Source organism: Anabas testudineus, chromosome 7 (assembly GCF_900324465.2).
Source record: "Anabas testudineus chromosome 7, fAnaTes1.2, whole genome shotgun sequence".
Taxonomy (NCBI): domain Eukaryota; kingdom Metazoa; phylum Chordata; class Actinopteri; order Anabantiformes; family Anabantidae; genus Anabas; species Anabas testudineus.
This window is the reverse complement of record NC_046616.1, coordinates 20,987,242-21,003,669: the sequence shown is the minus strand read 5'-3', so window position 1 is coordinate 21,003,669 and position 16,428 is coordinate 20,987,242. Positions and strand designations below refer to the sequence as shown.

Below are 16,428 nucleotides of genomic sequence, written 5' to 3'. Positions count from 1 at the left end.
CCTGTCCCAGCTTTGGAGTGATGTAAATTACTTTAAGTGCACTTTGCAGGGGCTGCGATCATGATAATGATGATTGCGCCGGTGCTCTGACACACACAAATATTCAGCTATATCTTTAGAGAGAGGTTCTGCATTTAGGAGGGGCCATAAGTGGGGAATTCAAGACACAACACAGCTATGAAAATAAGCTCCATCTGATGACAGAATGGGTGTGATTTAGAAACAAAGAGCGAGAGTTTTGCATTGTATTCATCCTCTCCACCGTTTCATCTAAATACAGCCACTCCACTTCCATTTACAGACGAAAACCGCAATGAATGAGTCATACCCAAAATATAATACATATGTATGATTTTCAAGGGCTTTCAGTTTTTCTTTCTGCTTTCTTTTCCTCTGTCTGACCTCCTAGAAGTTAGTTTAGCTGCAGTACCTCGTCACCTCCAGCAGGTGTCAGTCATGGTTTCTATGCTTATTCTTCTGGCTGCTGCTGATAGAGTAGGAGTTGTCCCCTAACTGGCTCAGAACACACACAGCAAATCTAGCATGTCCATTAAACACATAATGGCTCTGTGAAATACATGTATGCCACCTCTGGTCTGCTCTGAGTGTCTCTGGTCCGTTCCGGTCTGTCTTTTCAAATTCCACTGAGTCATACACAGACTGGATGGTCTCATTTCCTGTTAATATCAAGTATGTCAGTGCAGGGCAGCAGTCTTCAGGACTGCAGCAAGAACCAGCTCTGCACCTCTGAGACATGAAGATCCATTGCCAGTCAGACACCGTCTCCACTCCTCACACTCGTTTGATCTTGAGATAAACGAGTATTAAAAACGCCGCCTCCCTTGGCGCAGTGAAACTAACGGCCACACCGGGAGGCGCACAGCAGAATCTCATACTCACATGTTATGCAGAACACACCAGCCGCAGTGCGGGTCCCCGGAGCTCAGACACTCTCCGCACGTCCCGTACTGCTCGCATGACTCGATGGGAACTTGTGTAACCTGAAAACACACGGAAGGGTCAAGGTCACTGCGCAGCCTGGAAAATATCACAAGATGTACACAAACAAGAGTGAAGGAATGCTCGATACAGTCACACGGCAACAGATAATCAATCAAGCTTTTCCTTTTACTCAGAAAAACCATTCATTTGCAGAACTTGAGAAACATTGGAAGAACTCTGTGTTATTATCTGTTACACAACGTTGCTCCTCCTTTGGTATTAAAACAATGTTAATGTTTTATGTCAACCTGATGTGTCTGAGTGCGCTGTGTCCCCATATGTCAGCGTGCAAGATGTCAACTGCACAGGCAACTGTTGCCTTTATCGTTAGCCAAAGAAACAGTAGTGAGCAGCTGGGACCAGTTGGCCGGAGAAAGCTGTTTCTTTGCCATCAATGGGCTTTTGTCTGCACCAGGGCATCGAGCCTGTGCAAACACACCTACAGACAGAAGAGTGGTGGCAGACAATTTTCTCAAGAGCTTGTCCAACTTTTTTGAAATTGAAAAAAAGTGTCAAGAGAAAATGTTTTATTATTATTATTATTATAAGAAATGACGATTTTCACCAGCTTCTGTCATAGAGACAAGCAGGACTACAGTAGGAATCCCTAAAAGTTGCTTCATTATCAAAAGCTTATGTAAAGATCAACTTCACTAAACAAACAGAATGACTGCGGCGCATATGTAACGCTGGAAAAACAAATTATTTATGATCCTGCTTTTAAAAATATGAATGAATGGAGAATGAAATAGGTATTTCAAAGCAAAACATGTTGAAAGTGTCAACAGCAAAGAATTTGAATAAGCACTGCACAAAGCAAACACACTCCACAGCCACGAATCCACACTAATCCACACAGGGCTGTTGGACTACAATCATTTGAATAAAAAACAAACATCCTGGTGCTTATGTACTTATGCTACTGACTTTAAAGTTGCACAAATACAGGGTTGAGAATTTCCGTATGTGAACAGGACACAAGCACTAGAGTAAAACGCGCACAGTCGGTAGACGTGTGTGACCCAAAAGTGTAACGCGGACTCATCCGTCTGTTGGTTTCTATACGTACTGTATATGTCTGTGTGTGTGTGTGTGTATGTGTGAATCTGGCTGTGTCTCTGTCTGTGTCCGTCCATCTGCCAGACAAGGTTCGGCTCGGCCACATGGCCCCTCAAGTCTGTTTGTGTCGGCACAGCAGTCTGTGCGATCTAGAGGTCCGTGTGTGTGTGTGTGTGTGTGTGTGTGTGTGTGTGTGTGTGTGTGTGTGTGTGTGTTTTTGTGTGTCTTTAAGCGCTCCATGGGGCTGCCATGGTCACACCTGCATCTGAGTCCACGGAAGTAAACGCACACAAAAAACACCACCGCCTCACACTAGATAAACAGGAGAACAAGCGAGGGGTTTAAAAAGGTGAATTTCAGAGTCTCACACAGATTAATTTTCCGTCCTGTCTGTCTTTCAATTTCCTGGCAACTGCTTTGTTGGATAATGACAGCAGCCTCAGACAGTGTATGCCCTGTTCAGCTCCAAACCTCAGGCTCAGATCAATGCCTAATGAGTGGCTCCTCTACAAAATGTGGGGGAGAGAATGAAGAGTGCAAATAACACCTTTTAAGTGTTTTTCAAACTCTGTGCAAATCGCCCACAACCGGGTGATATTAATTGCTGTTAGCAGCATGGGCTGAAATTAACTGTCAGCTAGGAAGAGATAACAGCTGGGTGTCTATCAACCACTCGTCTTTATTACAATGCATCAAATTAAAAAAGATAAAAAAAAAACAAAAACAGCTGACAGCACAATGTGTAACTTGTGCCTGCTATTGCGTGGCCCATGAAAACGTATAGTCGGCAAACCTGTTAGCTGCTCTGGAAACTGTGAGTGGTCCAGCCTATATATCTCCTCTTTGTTTTGTCTTTGCTCGCCAAAAGCTCCATAACTCTCCACCTGTCTGCCTGCTCCTAAACCCTGCGGCAACAGAGAGACGGGAAGCAGAAAGATGGGCCCAGGGGACAAAGAAAACCATTGACACAGTGGGACGTTGACAGTCCCTGCACTGTGCGGCAGCTCCGCCATGGACACTACTGTTAGATTAACCCCCGTCACCTCTACAAACTCTATTTGTGTGTGTGTGTGTGTTTTGCCTAGCTTCGGGACAAACAGGTGGCATGCTGTAATGAGCTGCAGACGGGGTCGCATCAGCAGCAGAAGCTGCAACCAATGACAAACAAGCCCACCAGGAACGAGTCTTGGCTGGGGAAAACAGACACTCAGACTGCGTACGTGTATCTCAAAGTCTCTCAATCCCTGTTAGCCCGAAAAAAGAAAAAAAAAAGCCTTCAGATCCTTCCCAAAACATGTGCGACGCTGGTGAAACTTTAGAGTCTAACTTTCACAGCCTCCATGAAAGGGTTACAGTGTGGAGACAGCTGTCAGCGGGGGGGAAAGTCAGAGAGCAGTGCAGGGAGTTGTGTGTCCCTTATGGAGCAGTATGTAAAGACTGACACACACAAGCCGCTGTCAGCTGATACAGACTGAAACACACACAAAATCTGTCGGGGGGTGTGGAGGGGGGGAGTAACATGGAGGAAGGAGAGCAAGGTGAACAAGAAAACAGCCCAGAATAAAAAAGTCTGCTTATGTATTCTGTATATATGTGCCTGTGTGTGTGTGAGAGTGTATTGATTTGTTTAGACCAGCATGGGCCAGTAGTGGAGGTGAGGGGGACGGGGGCGGGGGGTGGATGGGGTGGTGCGGTTGCGGGGGGCATCACAGCAGCTGTTGCCCAGCACACGCTACAGTCACTCAACACAGCAGGGCTGCACAATGAAGCCCCTTCTCCCACTGTGTGTGTGCATGTGTGTGTGTTAGTGTGTTTGTGTGTGTGCGCGCACACGCGCGGCAGCGCCACAACGGATGTGCGGCTTGTTGCTCCTGTGTTTTCAGGGAAGACAAAGAAGCGCTGCGTGCTATCTCATATTGCCTCCCAACTTTCTCTCTGCTCTCTGCCTGCGTCTCCACACTCCGCGGCTGACCTGAGAGGTAGGCTGAGCGCCGCCGCCGCGAGAGGTGCCGCGCTCGGGTAAATGAATGCTAATAAAATTCCAGCTTAAGATGACCTTAGCAGGGGGTTATTCAACCAGAGAGGCTACAGTGGAGTCGCATGCTGCAGCAACCTGGGTGACTGACTGACAGCCGAGGGTTAAAACAACAGCTTCCTCTCTTTCAAAGGCTCACGCTGAATGGGCTTCAGCTTCCATTATTATACCCAAATCCTCCACTATTGCACGCATGTTGTGTGTGTTACTGAAACCTACAGCTGGGGATTTGGACTCCAGTATTTAATGCCCAGCATCAATGGGAAGACGGCAACATTCTTGTCAGCAGCTTAAATGACGTATTATTGAAGAGCAGTGGAATAAAAACAGTACTCGATGTCACCAGTCTTCCAAACTCAACCCGGCACCTCTTATTTCTTTCACTGTGTAACCTTTATAAATACTGCATTCAGCCTGTTTGTCGCAAACTGTGTCTCAAGAAACAGCAACTTCACCGCACACAAAGAGTAGTAGGTGTAGGTGTATGTAGGCGACTGCATTGTCAGAGATCTGGAGATCTAGCGGGAGCTGCATGAAAGACATGTTGCTGCCCTCTTAGCATTTAGAGAAAAAAAAAGGCTGCTAAAATCCCACTGCACATATTTCCCATTCTTTTCTCTTTTTTTTTTTATTCTGGCTACCTGTGAAGTCTCCTCCTCATATTTAATTTGATTTTGAGTGAAGAACAGCACAGCAGAGGATAAAAGCGAAGGTTTGGCTCTGACACCCAAGAGAGGCGGACGGCGTACAGTATGTGCATTATAGAGCGGCAGGAAAGCTTTCATCTGTTCCTGTGTCTCCGTGGCTGAGAATGAATGAATGGTGGCTCCATTTCAGCTCCTCTCGCCCCGCTACCCTGAGACCCAGCCACGCTCGCTGCACCTCCGTGATGGATGGGGGCACAGGGTACAGAGTACGCAGAGAAGATGGGGAAAAAAAAAAAGGGGGGGGGGGGGGATAAAGGAGGACGGAGCGGAGTGGAAACAGCCCATTGCTCTGTGTTCTGATGAGACCTACTCTCTGTGGTGCCAGATGTGCCTCGCCATACTGAGCGAGAGAGAGAGAAAGCAGCAGAAAGAGAAAAATCCCACAGTCACCAGTAGTGCAGAGGAAGCTATTTTGCAAACTGTTGCCAAGGCAACAGGCCTGGCTCTGACCTCGGGAACACTCCAACATCCAACAACCCAACCACCACCACCACCACTAATCCCCACCCCCCCAACCTTCGAAACCTCCAGTAAACAGCTGGCCCCTCTGGGACTTCCTGCCACCTACACCTCCTTTTAAACATGTGTAGACACACATGCACACACTGACGACTCCCCTACACCCTATCCATTTTTAATGAGAGTTAGCCAGGCTACCACGTCACTGAAATGAGCCACATCGATCATGAACACAATACCCATTCCAGCAGAGAGAGAGAGAGAGGGAAACCATAGGAGGGGTGTGTGTGTGTGTGTTTGTGTGTGTGTTTGGCCTAATGACAAAGGCACACAGGCAGAGCAAATTCTTGCGATTGAATGAATGAAAGCCAGTGAAATCTACAGCCCCATGAGCCTCATAGTCCCACAGTGCCCTTGCAACCAGTGTTTCCTGTGTCCGCGCTAACTACACAAGCACGGCTGAGCTGCTCCCCGAACAACCACTCTTTAATCTGCTCCTGTAATCCGTCTGAGGGTCTTCCTAAGGACAGCGGCCACATCCCCCTTGTCCCTTTCTCTCCTCCTCCTTCTGGTCAACTTTTGCTCAACTCCTAAAATCCTTCCTCTGTGCTCTCCGAGACCCAAACAAATCTGCTCTGTAGTGCTGTGGCAAAGACATCTCATCGAGCTTATTGACATCCACCCACAACAAACGCATTCACTCACAGTAGCAAAAACACTGCAAAGAAAATGAACTCTGCACTGAAAGCAAGGGCTGTAGTTTCCTTTGTGACTTTGTTTAACTTGCTTTATAGGAAGGAAATTGAGAATAAATCACTCCTCCAGCTGTTTCTGCAGTGTGAGACTGAGGTCAGTCAGCAGTTCAACCAAATCATCAATATCCATCCTAAGCCTGACTGGCCCTGAGAAGAGAGGTGAGGGGTTCTGTTGGAGTGTTGTGGCTAGTCTGTGGATAATCAGGCCTTGAGACCCACACCAATTACACCTAGCTTGATTACGGCCAGAACAAGGGCATGCGTATGGTTGCTGCGGGTGCACGGGTGCTAATCCGTCAGAGGCCTTGAGTTGACTGTGCAGAGACACCGCAACAGCTGGGAGCTTTGACGACGGCTTAAACCCGCATTCCGAGAGCAAACGTGTAAAAGTAATTAATAACAGACACACACACACAGACACAGTTACACACACGCAAAAAAACCCCATCTTTTTCATCATGTACATAAAAAAAACTACAACCTCCATCCCCTGGAGACGTAAGGAAGAAAACAAGTGCTTTTAAACTGCTTGTTTTTGTTGTTCTTGCTACAGATGTCAGAGGGCTCCCTGAAAGATATAAAAATACATGATATTGATTTCCTTTTACTGTATAACATTTATTAAAGAACTGCGTACAGCACTAATGAAGGATAGGTTCGGGATAAATGGAAGCTAGAAGAATTCAACGGGAGAGACAGTCCTATTGTGTTTTAGTAGGTTTTCTTTTCCTGAAGGTCAGTCCCTGTTGTACTGGGTGGGTTTTAGAATAAAGTAGAGCAGATAGCACTCAGAGTAGATATTACTCATTGATTTTAAGAGGCTAAACCTAGGAGGGAGAAAAGGCTGAGGCAAAAATGAAATGATACAGCTCCCCTCATCTACAAACAGCCATCTCCCACACTCCAACAATGATTTGTTGTGAAAATGGGAGCTTTTAACCTTTATTGTCACAGCCAATTCTCTCTGCCCATCTTTTCCTTATTTCTCACTGTCTATTCAGCCCACTTAAAGACGAAATGCCCATACACACACACACACACACACACACACACACATTCATTCTGTTTATTGGATTTGGCCTGACATCCTAGATTTGGGTCAACTGAAAACATTGAGACAAAGTACAGCACCACAAAACTGGGTTTAAAGAAGAATTAAGTCAGAAGGGGGCCCAGGAACACAAACACCCAGACAGCTTCTTTACCTTTCTCTGAATTGATACTAGAGCAAATACCTCGTCATCACAGCTTGAGCAGGCAGAGCTGCTGTTTTCAAATCCCCATGCCAAAGCGCATCAGTAGCCCGCTAACAAACCCACCTCCACCCCGCGTTCGAGCCTTCACCCCCTCCCTTTCTGTATATCCTCAGTCCTGCCCAGGCCTTGTTCCTGGCAGCTCATCAGAAGTAACAGACTGGTAGAGACAAACTGCCAAGCAGGAAAGAAGGGAGGAGCAGGTCAGGCGTATGCCTTGTGACCGCAGTTTGAACTCTAAAGCCAAGCGGCAATTATGTGTTAACGCTGACCCAGGAACAATAATTATGTATTTAAGGTGGTAATGATACAGTTCAGCTTTTTCTTCCTGACATCTCGTGTGATGAAGAGTCATTGTTGTGGTGTCCGTGGCGGAATCTGTGTAGTCATAAACTGAAGTTTCTATAGGTGGCAATCATGTATTAAGAAGGCTATGTTTCCAGTTTTCATTCTGTTTATATCAGCCGCCATGGTACTGCTGCTGCCAAACAAAGGTATATCACACATTAACTATAGCAGTGATTACTGTTGTGTGACAAAGAATGCTGCATTTGATGAGTATAAAATGAGATTAGAAAAGAGATCCACATTACTCAGTCCATCAACATGGCATGTTTGGACACCATAATACTAGTTGGACATCAGTTGTCACTAGCACTTGAGTGTTTACTTCATTTCATATAGTAGAACAGTTAGTGCTTTTATTGTGAAAATCTAAAAAATATCTCCTAAACGGTTTTTAAATATACCATTAGACCCCTCTCAGCACTGAGTGTCCCACACACTCAGTGCTGTTCTCATGGACATGTATGTGGACACACACTGTGGACAACCCCACATTTGAACAAATGTAGACTTGAAATTCAGCATGTGTGTTCTAGCCTGATGGCCAACTGTGTGGATTAAAAACAAAGTGGGGCAGTGGGCAACAAGGAAGGTGGAGGAGGGAGATGAAACTCTCTCCTAATCTCTGTTATGTGTGTGTGCATGCGTGCATGTGTGTGTGTGTGTGTGTGTGTGTGTGTGTGTGTTGAGGTATTACAGTCTAAAGGACCAGAGGGAGGAGTCACAGGGGGATGTGAGGCAGCGAAGGGAGCGCGAGCACAGAAATAATGGAGTGAGGGAATCGACCAGTGAGAAGGATGAAAAATCCAACTAGTCAATACTGCTAGGAGTGTATCAATTATTTATGGCTCCAGTCCTCTTTTTGGGCACGGAGAGGAGGGGAATAGGTTAGACCGAAAAGTGGGTGCGTTTGTGTGTGTTTTGACTGAGTGTGTGTGCTCTGGCTGTGTATACTGCAGACCGCTGAAGCTCTTGGTGCCGTCTGCTTTGAAAATGCTCAAAATGCTGCTCAATAAACGCGATGTTCATAAAAAGCAAAACATGGCGAGACACATGATTTTCTGCTACTTCTCCCTGTCTTTCTCTTTCCTGGTCCATTACTGCGCTGCACACCCTCCTAATAACCAACTTTAATGGAACACTACGCCAACCAATAACCTTAGCAAAACAGCATTTTCACTCACTGCATGCTTTACTTAACAGCTTCACTTAACAGCACAATGTCAAGGTAATGATAACACCAGGGCCTCTAGACCTTTCCAGATCTCATGTGCGACCCCTTGTACAAGATAAAGATGTGATCTGACACTCCCTGGCTCCTTCTCCTGGCCCTGTCTCGTCTTTCTTTTCCACTTATCTCCCCATCTTTCTCTGCACCCCCCTCCCCCCCTCCTATCCTGAACCCACTCTTTTGCGCTCCCGTGTTTGGCTCCCAGTCAAGGTGGCCTCTTTGCTCAGTAATTCAGTCAGGAGGCTAAAAGGAGGAAATTACATTCATGCTGCCTGACCACTTTGAACTCTCAGGCCCGCTCTACCCTGCTTGCTCACTGGCAACTGGTTTAAAGGCCCACACTGACATTTAAGAGATGGAAAAAGGAGGGCTGTGAAAGCCCCTAAGAGAGTTTGTGGACACGTATGTGTCCCTGCTTGTGTAATCATGTGCAGAGACAGTTATAAAAAGTGACACACTGATACCACGATGACACATTCTGGTTCAAATGCTGAAATCATTACACTTTCTTAATGCCCAGTGTAAAATTCAACTCATCCAACACAATTTGAAGTGATTCAGACAACATGATCATCAAAACAGAATTTCATCCACCACTTGGAAATCAGGGCTGTGAATGGGGGGGGTTCATTTGTCTATTGAAGATGGGCATTGTATTCATACTTGGCAACCTCCATTCAAACACTATCAGACGGTCATAGGAAACTGGGCAGTGAAGATAAAGCTATAAGGTGTCCGAACAGCACAGAACTCACTTCTGTCAAAAAGGTTCAAGGGGTAAAAGGGGGTCAGACTTCCTAAAGGGAATTAATAACAGACTTTATTTCTATGAGTGATACTTACAGACTACATTAACAACCTGTTACTGGTACACACTCTTACTGTTACACTTAATGCCCACCCTATGTGCACTCCATGTCTATGCCAGTCAACGTCACAATATCTAGTTACACACCCGTCTCGCTCATATTTATTTGCAGTATTCGCTCCCCTGCGTGTATTCAATTGAGCTTTTTCTGACTGATTTTATTATCTGTCAGTCTACCTGTCTTCACCACCTGTCTGGACCGCTTGTCTGTGTGACATTCTCGTTGTCTGTCGCTTCACTGTACCTCTTTGTCTGTCTATGTGTCTATGGCCCTGTCTGTTTTAGTCCGGCGTGTCTGTGTGTCTCTCGGTGGGATCCCAGACTGTCAATGCAGCCAGTAATGAGGTGTATGCTTCAGTCAGCATGTGAGGAGTTAATAAGGAAGCAGCAGAGGCCATCACACATCAACAGGCATGTGTGTGTGTGTATGTGTGTTTGGGGAGGGTGTGAAGGCTGGGGAGCCTCCCTGGCACACTTACGGCTGTCTGTCGACCGGCAGGGCTATTGATTTGGAGGGAAAGGCAGACAGAAATGAATTCTGATCCATACAGGGACTCCATAGTGCATGTCTGAGTGTGTAGGATTTTTTTTTTGTCAGCTTGCATGTGGCTGCATGTGTGTGTTTGTGCATGTGTGTGAGCATGTTTGTTCTCTTTGTCTGAGCGTCTCTGCCAGTGTACATGATGTACATACAAATGAGGGGTTCAGTAACACCCCACTACTTTCACCGCTGTTGCTTATGCCTGTGTTTGTGTGTGTGTGTGTTTGTGTCTAGATGAATGTTAGTCTGTGTACATGAGAGGGGCATAGAAGGAGGGGCATTGGTAACTAGGCTCAGGTGGTGAGGGACACATCATCTAATGCCAGTGTGTATGTGTCCATACATGTGCAGGGGGGGGTGTTTGTGTTTGTGTGATGGGCTTACTTGCATGAACGCATGAATGACTATGCACATGTGTTGTGCATGTTTGTATATGTATCACAGAAAACTGTCTCTTTCTTCCTCTCCTCTTTGGATGCCAGTGCTGATACGCTAATAAGAGTCTACAAGGATTAGTGAGGCTGAAAGACCTCCTCAGACCCTATGACGGTGTCTCCGATTTAATCCAATTTTATTATATAAGAAATACTGTATATAGAAATAAAGGCTGTGGGCAAATGCGCTCCTGCAGTGGGGAGAAAATTATTAGATTTGCCTATACAGAAACACTGTGGGGCGAGAAGGAGAAAGAAAGCTGTGACTGATCTCCAGTGGTGTGTCTAAAAGTGCCGGGGTGTCTTTGTTTGGCAGTAGAGGAAAAATCAACATAATGAGCCCAAACTGGCTTTGTGTCTCACTCTCTTCGTCTCTTTTCTCTCTCCACCCTCTGTCTCGTTCTCCCTCTCAACCCACGACTCTCCGACAGCTGCTTCTGTGAGGCCAAATTAACTGCTCCCCAGTTGCTTTTGGAAATAAATACGTTCTTTGCCTCCGAGGTATATACGTTCTGTTTTACCCCCCCCCCCCACATATTTAGAGTATAGGTAACAGAATTTGTCCACCACAGATGTGTCGTGGTGGTTTTCCTCCTCAAATCCCTCACACAGCCCCATCCGTCACTCCATGGCCCTATCTATTACCACCATGTGATCCTTCTGGCTCCAAATATCCGATTTACAAGTCGGCAAAGGGGTAATATTTCAACAGGCTGTCGGCAGACACACTGTTTAAATCACTGGCCTTATCTAGCCTGTGCTCTTTCTAATATTTTTCCTCAAATATTGCATTAGGAGATATGTTATCCACCCCTGCACATTCGTCTTCCTCCTTTAACTGCATCTGTGTCTGCATATGGACAAGCAGACACAGAAGGATTTTTCCAAGAGTGTGTGTTCTAGCGCATCTGATGAAAGCTTTGTCTACCGACGTTAAGAGCGACGGCAAGCATTCCCTCTAATTTTTGTCATGTAAATTTGTCTTGTGTGAATGTTATCATTTACCAAAGAAACTACAACCAATTCCACAAATTCTCTCAACAGTGACTAAAAAAATCGCAAGCATTAATGGAGAATCTGGGGCACACACATCAGTAAATGACATCTGTTGTATGATTTACAGATTAACTACAGTCCAAAATAGAATTTGACTTGATTTTATCACTGTAAAATATATCTGCTGTAACAAACACACATACACACATGCAGAATCACACGCTCACACACTCACTGTACAATACTACATCCATCACTGGGGCTCAGGCTGACAGCTTTGTCAAAGTGAGCCGCAGGGGAGAGGAGAACGGCATTGTGGGATTGAGTCCTCCCATCGGACGCTGTGCTGACAGGAGAGAAGAAAAGGGGAAGAGGAGAAGAGAAAGGGGGAAAGATGAGGAGAAAATCAAGGAATGTGTTGCACAACCCTGGCAAACGGAGAGCGAGTGTGTGTGTTCTTCCAGTGGGAAGAGGAAAGAGTTGAGCTGCCATGAGTAGGGCCATCAAATCCAGCATCTCTCCTGCTCTAGCCTGTTTACTAAGAGTGGCCTCTTGAAGGACAGACAAAGAGCATATTGCAGGCCTGGCAGCATGACCGCGTCGCACAGTAAAACATACACACACACTCATGAAAACAAAAGACCTCCTGAGGGTCTGCCAAACTGCGGCAAATAAACCGCGGCCCTAGTTAGAACACACGCAGCAACAAATGTACTCAGTGACGCTTCCATGTAAGATGGACGTGTGCTCGCACAAACACGCAGACACGCACTCATTCGCACCGTTAGAAGGCAGCTGGTGGTGTAGTGAAGTGAGCTGTCAGACCCTCTTAAATGGGAGAGATCACGAGAGTCAGGCTGAGATTTCTAAATAAATACCTTTACTGTAGTGCTGAGGACAAAGCCTGCTGCTCTCCACTGATGTGTGTGCTCTGATGCAAAACCTACTATAACACGCTTTGCTTGGTGATTGCGCCATCTCAGCTAAGAATGGAGGCAAAACAAAAAAAGAGAGAGAGAGGGAGAGGAAAATCGAGACTGAGGGAGGCAGGGAGACTTGCAGACATGGCCTTCCCCAATTATAGACCAAACACTGCCACTCTATTCACTTTACTCTTCGCCTGGCTCCTGACAAAGCCTGTCGTGATTCCTTCGACTGGCACTCGTGTTTCTCCCTGACACTCTCTAGGCTCTAATTAGGCTTGTAAATAATTATTGCAATTAAAGCCTACAATTAGGAGGAGTGAAGCACTGCCATTAGTTTCACAATAAATGTCATGAGCGTTCTGCATAGGCGCAGCGAGGAAACAGACAAATGCTGTGCCATTATAGAGGCAGACAGACAGTGAGACTGAAAGAGACAGAAAGAGAGAAAAGGGGGGTATATAAAGGCAGTTGACATACTCACAGCTCTTAATTACAGAGCTAATTATTCTGGCAGGATGGCTCCTGGACTGTTCCTTTGGCTCATATTCAGAAAGTGACAAAGTGTGCAGGCAGACGTGCACAAATGTGAACAAAATACCCACCTACTCGTAAAAAAACACATACTGTACACTGTATATACAGTCAAGTAAAAGAAAAGAAGGAGAGAAGATCTTCTGAAGACAGAATAGAATGGAATAGAAACTGGAGTAGGGGTTTAATCAGATAAATAACATTTTACTGTTTCTAGATCGGCAACGTGCAAAGAGTTTTACAGGAGCGGAAGTTCAAATGTAAAAAAAAAAAAAATGTGGCATGTAAGAGGGAGCTCATGTGAGCTATTTTTCACATCACAATTTAATGTTAAAGTACTACATTTATACATATGTCTATATATCAAGAGAGTTGAGGAATCAGTAATAAGAACAAACATGACTAAGAGCCCAGAGGATTAGTCAATATTGTCTTTGTGAAACACTAATGTTAATGTTCAAATGTGTATTTACCCTGTGCACATTTTTCCAGTGTAGCAAAAGTGCAAATTCAAGTAAAACTTTACTTTTATTTTTTTCTGGGGCTGCATTTATGGAAGCAACAGCCAACTGGCTAATGATAGACTCTTGGGGAGTGCAGACAGACAGAGACAGAGGTGTCAGAGAGTCTAAGGATCAGGTATCCTTTTCCTCATTATCTCATATTATGTCAGGGTAAAAGACTCCTGAGGGGGGTCTAGAGTTGGAAACAGCCCTAAGGTTTAAGCCGGTACTGAGGGATGTGCAGACACACACATGATCATAAAGCCAGACATAAACAAACCTGCCATAGGGTCTCTCATGTGGCTCTCCAAACCCATTCATACTGAGTTTGACACTATTTGGAGACCATTTCACCTGAAGCAGATGTCAAGCTACACAACACCTGTGTACTGACAGCTGTGTGGTCTGCAAACACAGTCTGCTGGCCTAGTCACTGAATTCACGGCTTGTACAGTGTGTTACTTTGCCCTGACCTTTGCTGATGTAGTGGAGGACTTGGGTGTGAAGGTGGGTGGGAGAGGGCGAAGGGAAGATAGATGGATAGAGAAATGGGAGGCAAGAGAGGGTTCAGGCCGGGACCTGGGTGCACAGGCTCCTATTAATTAACAGCTTGATAGAGGCTGACAGGACGTGTGCTGCTATCAAATAATGAGGTGCGGATTGGCCAATGGTTCCAGGACACAAAACCTGATTAACACTAATCCTGGCTTAAGTCAATTAACAATGCCTGCTCAGGGACTCATGCAAATGAGGTACTTTTGTTAGGTGGCCTAGTGCAGAGAGAGCAAACAGAGCTTGACATTCAGACATGTACAACATTGTTACAACACGGCCAAAATGGAGGAAAGACACTCATATCGGTCATCATGAGAAAAAAAAAGAACTGGCCAGCAGTGGTCAAGCAGATGGATGCTATAAAAACATAACTCAATGAAGGGGCGTCTTTAAATGACCTTTTGGGTGACCCCTTCAGTGTGATGAACAGACTCAGTCAACCCTTGAACTTCCCACAACCCCTGACCTCAAGATGCTGACACACAAACAGACAAAGTGAACACGCATTAGGCCAAACACACACGAAGCATGTATGTCAACATTCATGCATATAAACCTTCGAACACGGCTAACATAGGCAGGAAACAGGGCACATACAACACTGACATGCATTTGAACTATGATGTGGATTCATTTGGTTAGTGCGTTTTCTTTGATAAGCAGCTCAAAGCACAGGCCTTTTCATTCAAAACCTGCAATGTCACATGATACAACATCACATGAGTGGTTAATTAATCACTTAATCATTATCTAAGTCAAAATTAAAACAGAATAAACATAAAAGTCAAACATAGCTGAATCAATACATGAGAAACACTGGCACACACAGACACACAAACTGGGTTATATGGGTAATGAAGACATACACTCACACCAGGCTCAACTACACAAGAACGAAGAAACACATGTGTAGAGACATGTGCACGCACATAAGTCTCCAGATTAAGGAGGTTGACAAGTGGGACAGGGAAGAAAGTGGTTTGGTCAGAATGAAAAGCTAAATGGCATCATCAATAAACGCTGGATGAGCATATTGACAGGGGGATTTATCCTAATTTGTCCATGTGTCAATACCAAGTGAAGCTGTCAGACAAGCAGCAAAGAATCTAGGTCCCAGTTTCCAAGCTGCATCTCCAGTCCCCCCACCCCCCGCTACTAGAAAGTACCTGAGTAAGGAAGTGGCCGTGCGATTGATTTGCTGGCCCTCACCCCTACGGCTGCCAAACTGACCCCACTGTCATTCTTACAACCCAGATAAAACATGATGGCCGATCTATCACGGCCAGTGTCTGCCGTGTGACTGATAGCAGGCTCTCCCAGAGATGTTTGTCTGTTGCCGCGGTCTGTCGAAAAACAGATAGACACAAGTGAACGATGGCCGCCGTTCCCCTGTTACGATCAGCCCAGATGAGGATAGAATGGGAAGCAGATGTGTGGTCCGTATGTTGGCACACGGCGTCACAGTTTTCTCATGCAAGACAGACAACCTCTGTTCAGGTCATTTCTCTCACATACACACTGGTGTCGACTTTATGAACTGTTTGGCATATTTAGCAGCCCCTTTATTGTTAATTCCACCATATAAATCAAACCTAATTTCACCCCAGTTGAAGGGAAGTTAGGTACAATATAACTTTCTTAACTCACATTCATGTGGCGGAAAAATCCAACCATGGATCCAACGGGGGAATTAGGGAACATTCAGTAACTTATGAGAGAAAGATATCTCTTACACCCTGTGGGATGCACAAAGGCATTTCACATTCAAAAGTAAGAGAGAAGAATATTCAGTATTCCGGGTTTTTGAACCGCTGTTGAGTGAAAAAATAGGATTGTGGGAAAATGAAAAGGAAATGAGGGAGAAGACTGTAGGACTTTACAGAGCTGCTGACTGAATCCGGCACAATATACTGCTCACTCTTTCATCCTGAAAGCTGTCTCTTCATTGTCCGCCGTGTTGTAGTGGTAGGAAGTCGAGTTATTGGGACTCTTTGTTCGACTGTCACTGGTGGACAGATTGGTGACAAATCCAGAGGTAAGGGTCAATGGTCAAACCCCCTGGACTTGTTCACTCTGTGGCAGCTGCAAGCTAACCAGACTACGCTGGGGCCTGGGGCCAGGGTAGTCTGGCAAAGCAACACTGAGGTGGTGGCAGTCACTGGAAACGCCTATCCTACTCATGCCTGACAGCAAACTAACAAACAGTGAAAAGGAAGAACGGTCTCGCC

The 16,428-nt window shown here is 45.5% G+C and overlaps 1 protein-coding gene across 2 annotated transcripts in view; it reads right to left on the bottom strand.

Moving 5' to 3' along the window:
* The window catches only part of plxna2 (plexin A2), a 153,874-nt gene that overhangs the window by 67,970 nt on the left and 69,476 nt on the right, over nucleotides 1-16,428 (bottom strand). For both annotated transcript variants that reach the window (XM_026368099.1, XM_026368101.1), the window contains exon 5: nucleotides 901-1,001. In XM_026368099.1, the coding sequence (XP_026223884.1) occupies nucleotides 901-1,001 (101 nt within the window). The remainder of the gene's footprint in view (nucleotides 1-900; nucleotides 1,002-16,428) is intronic.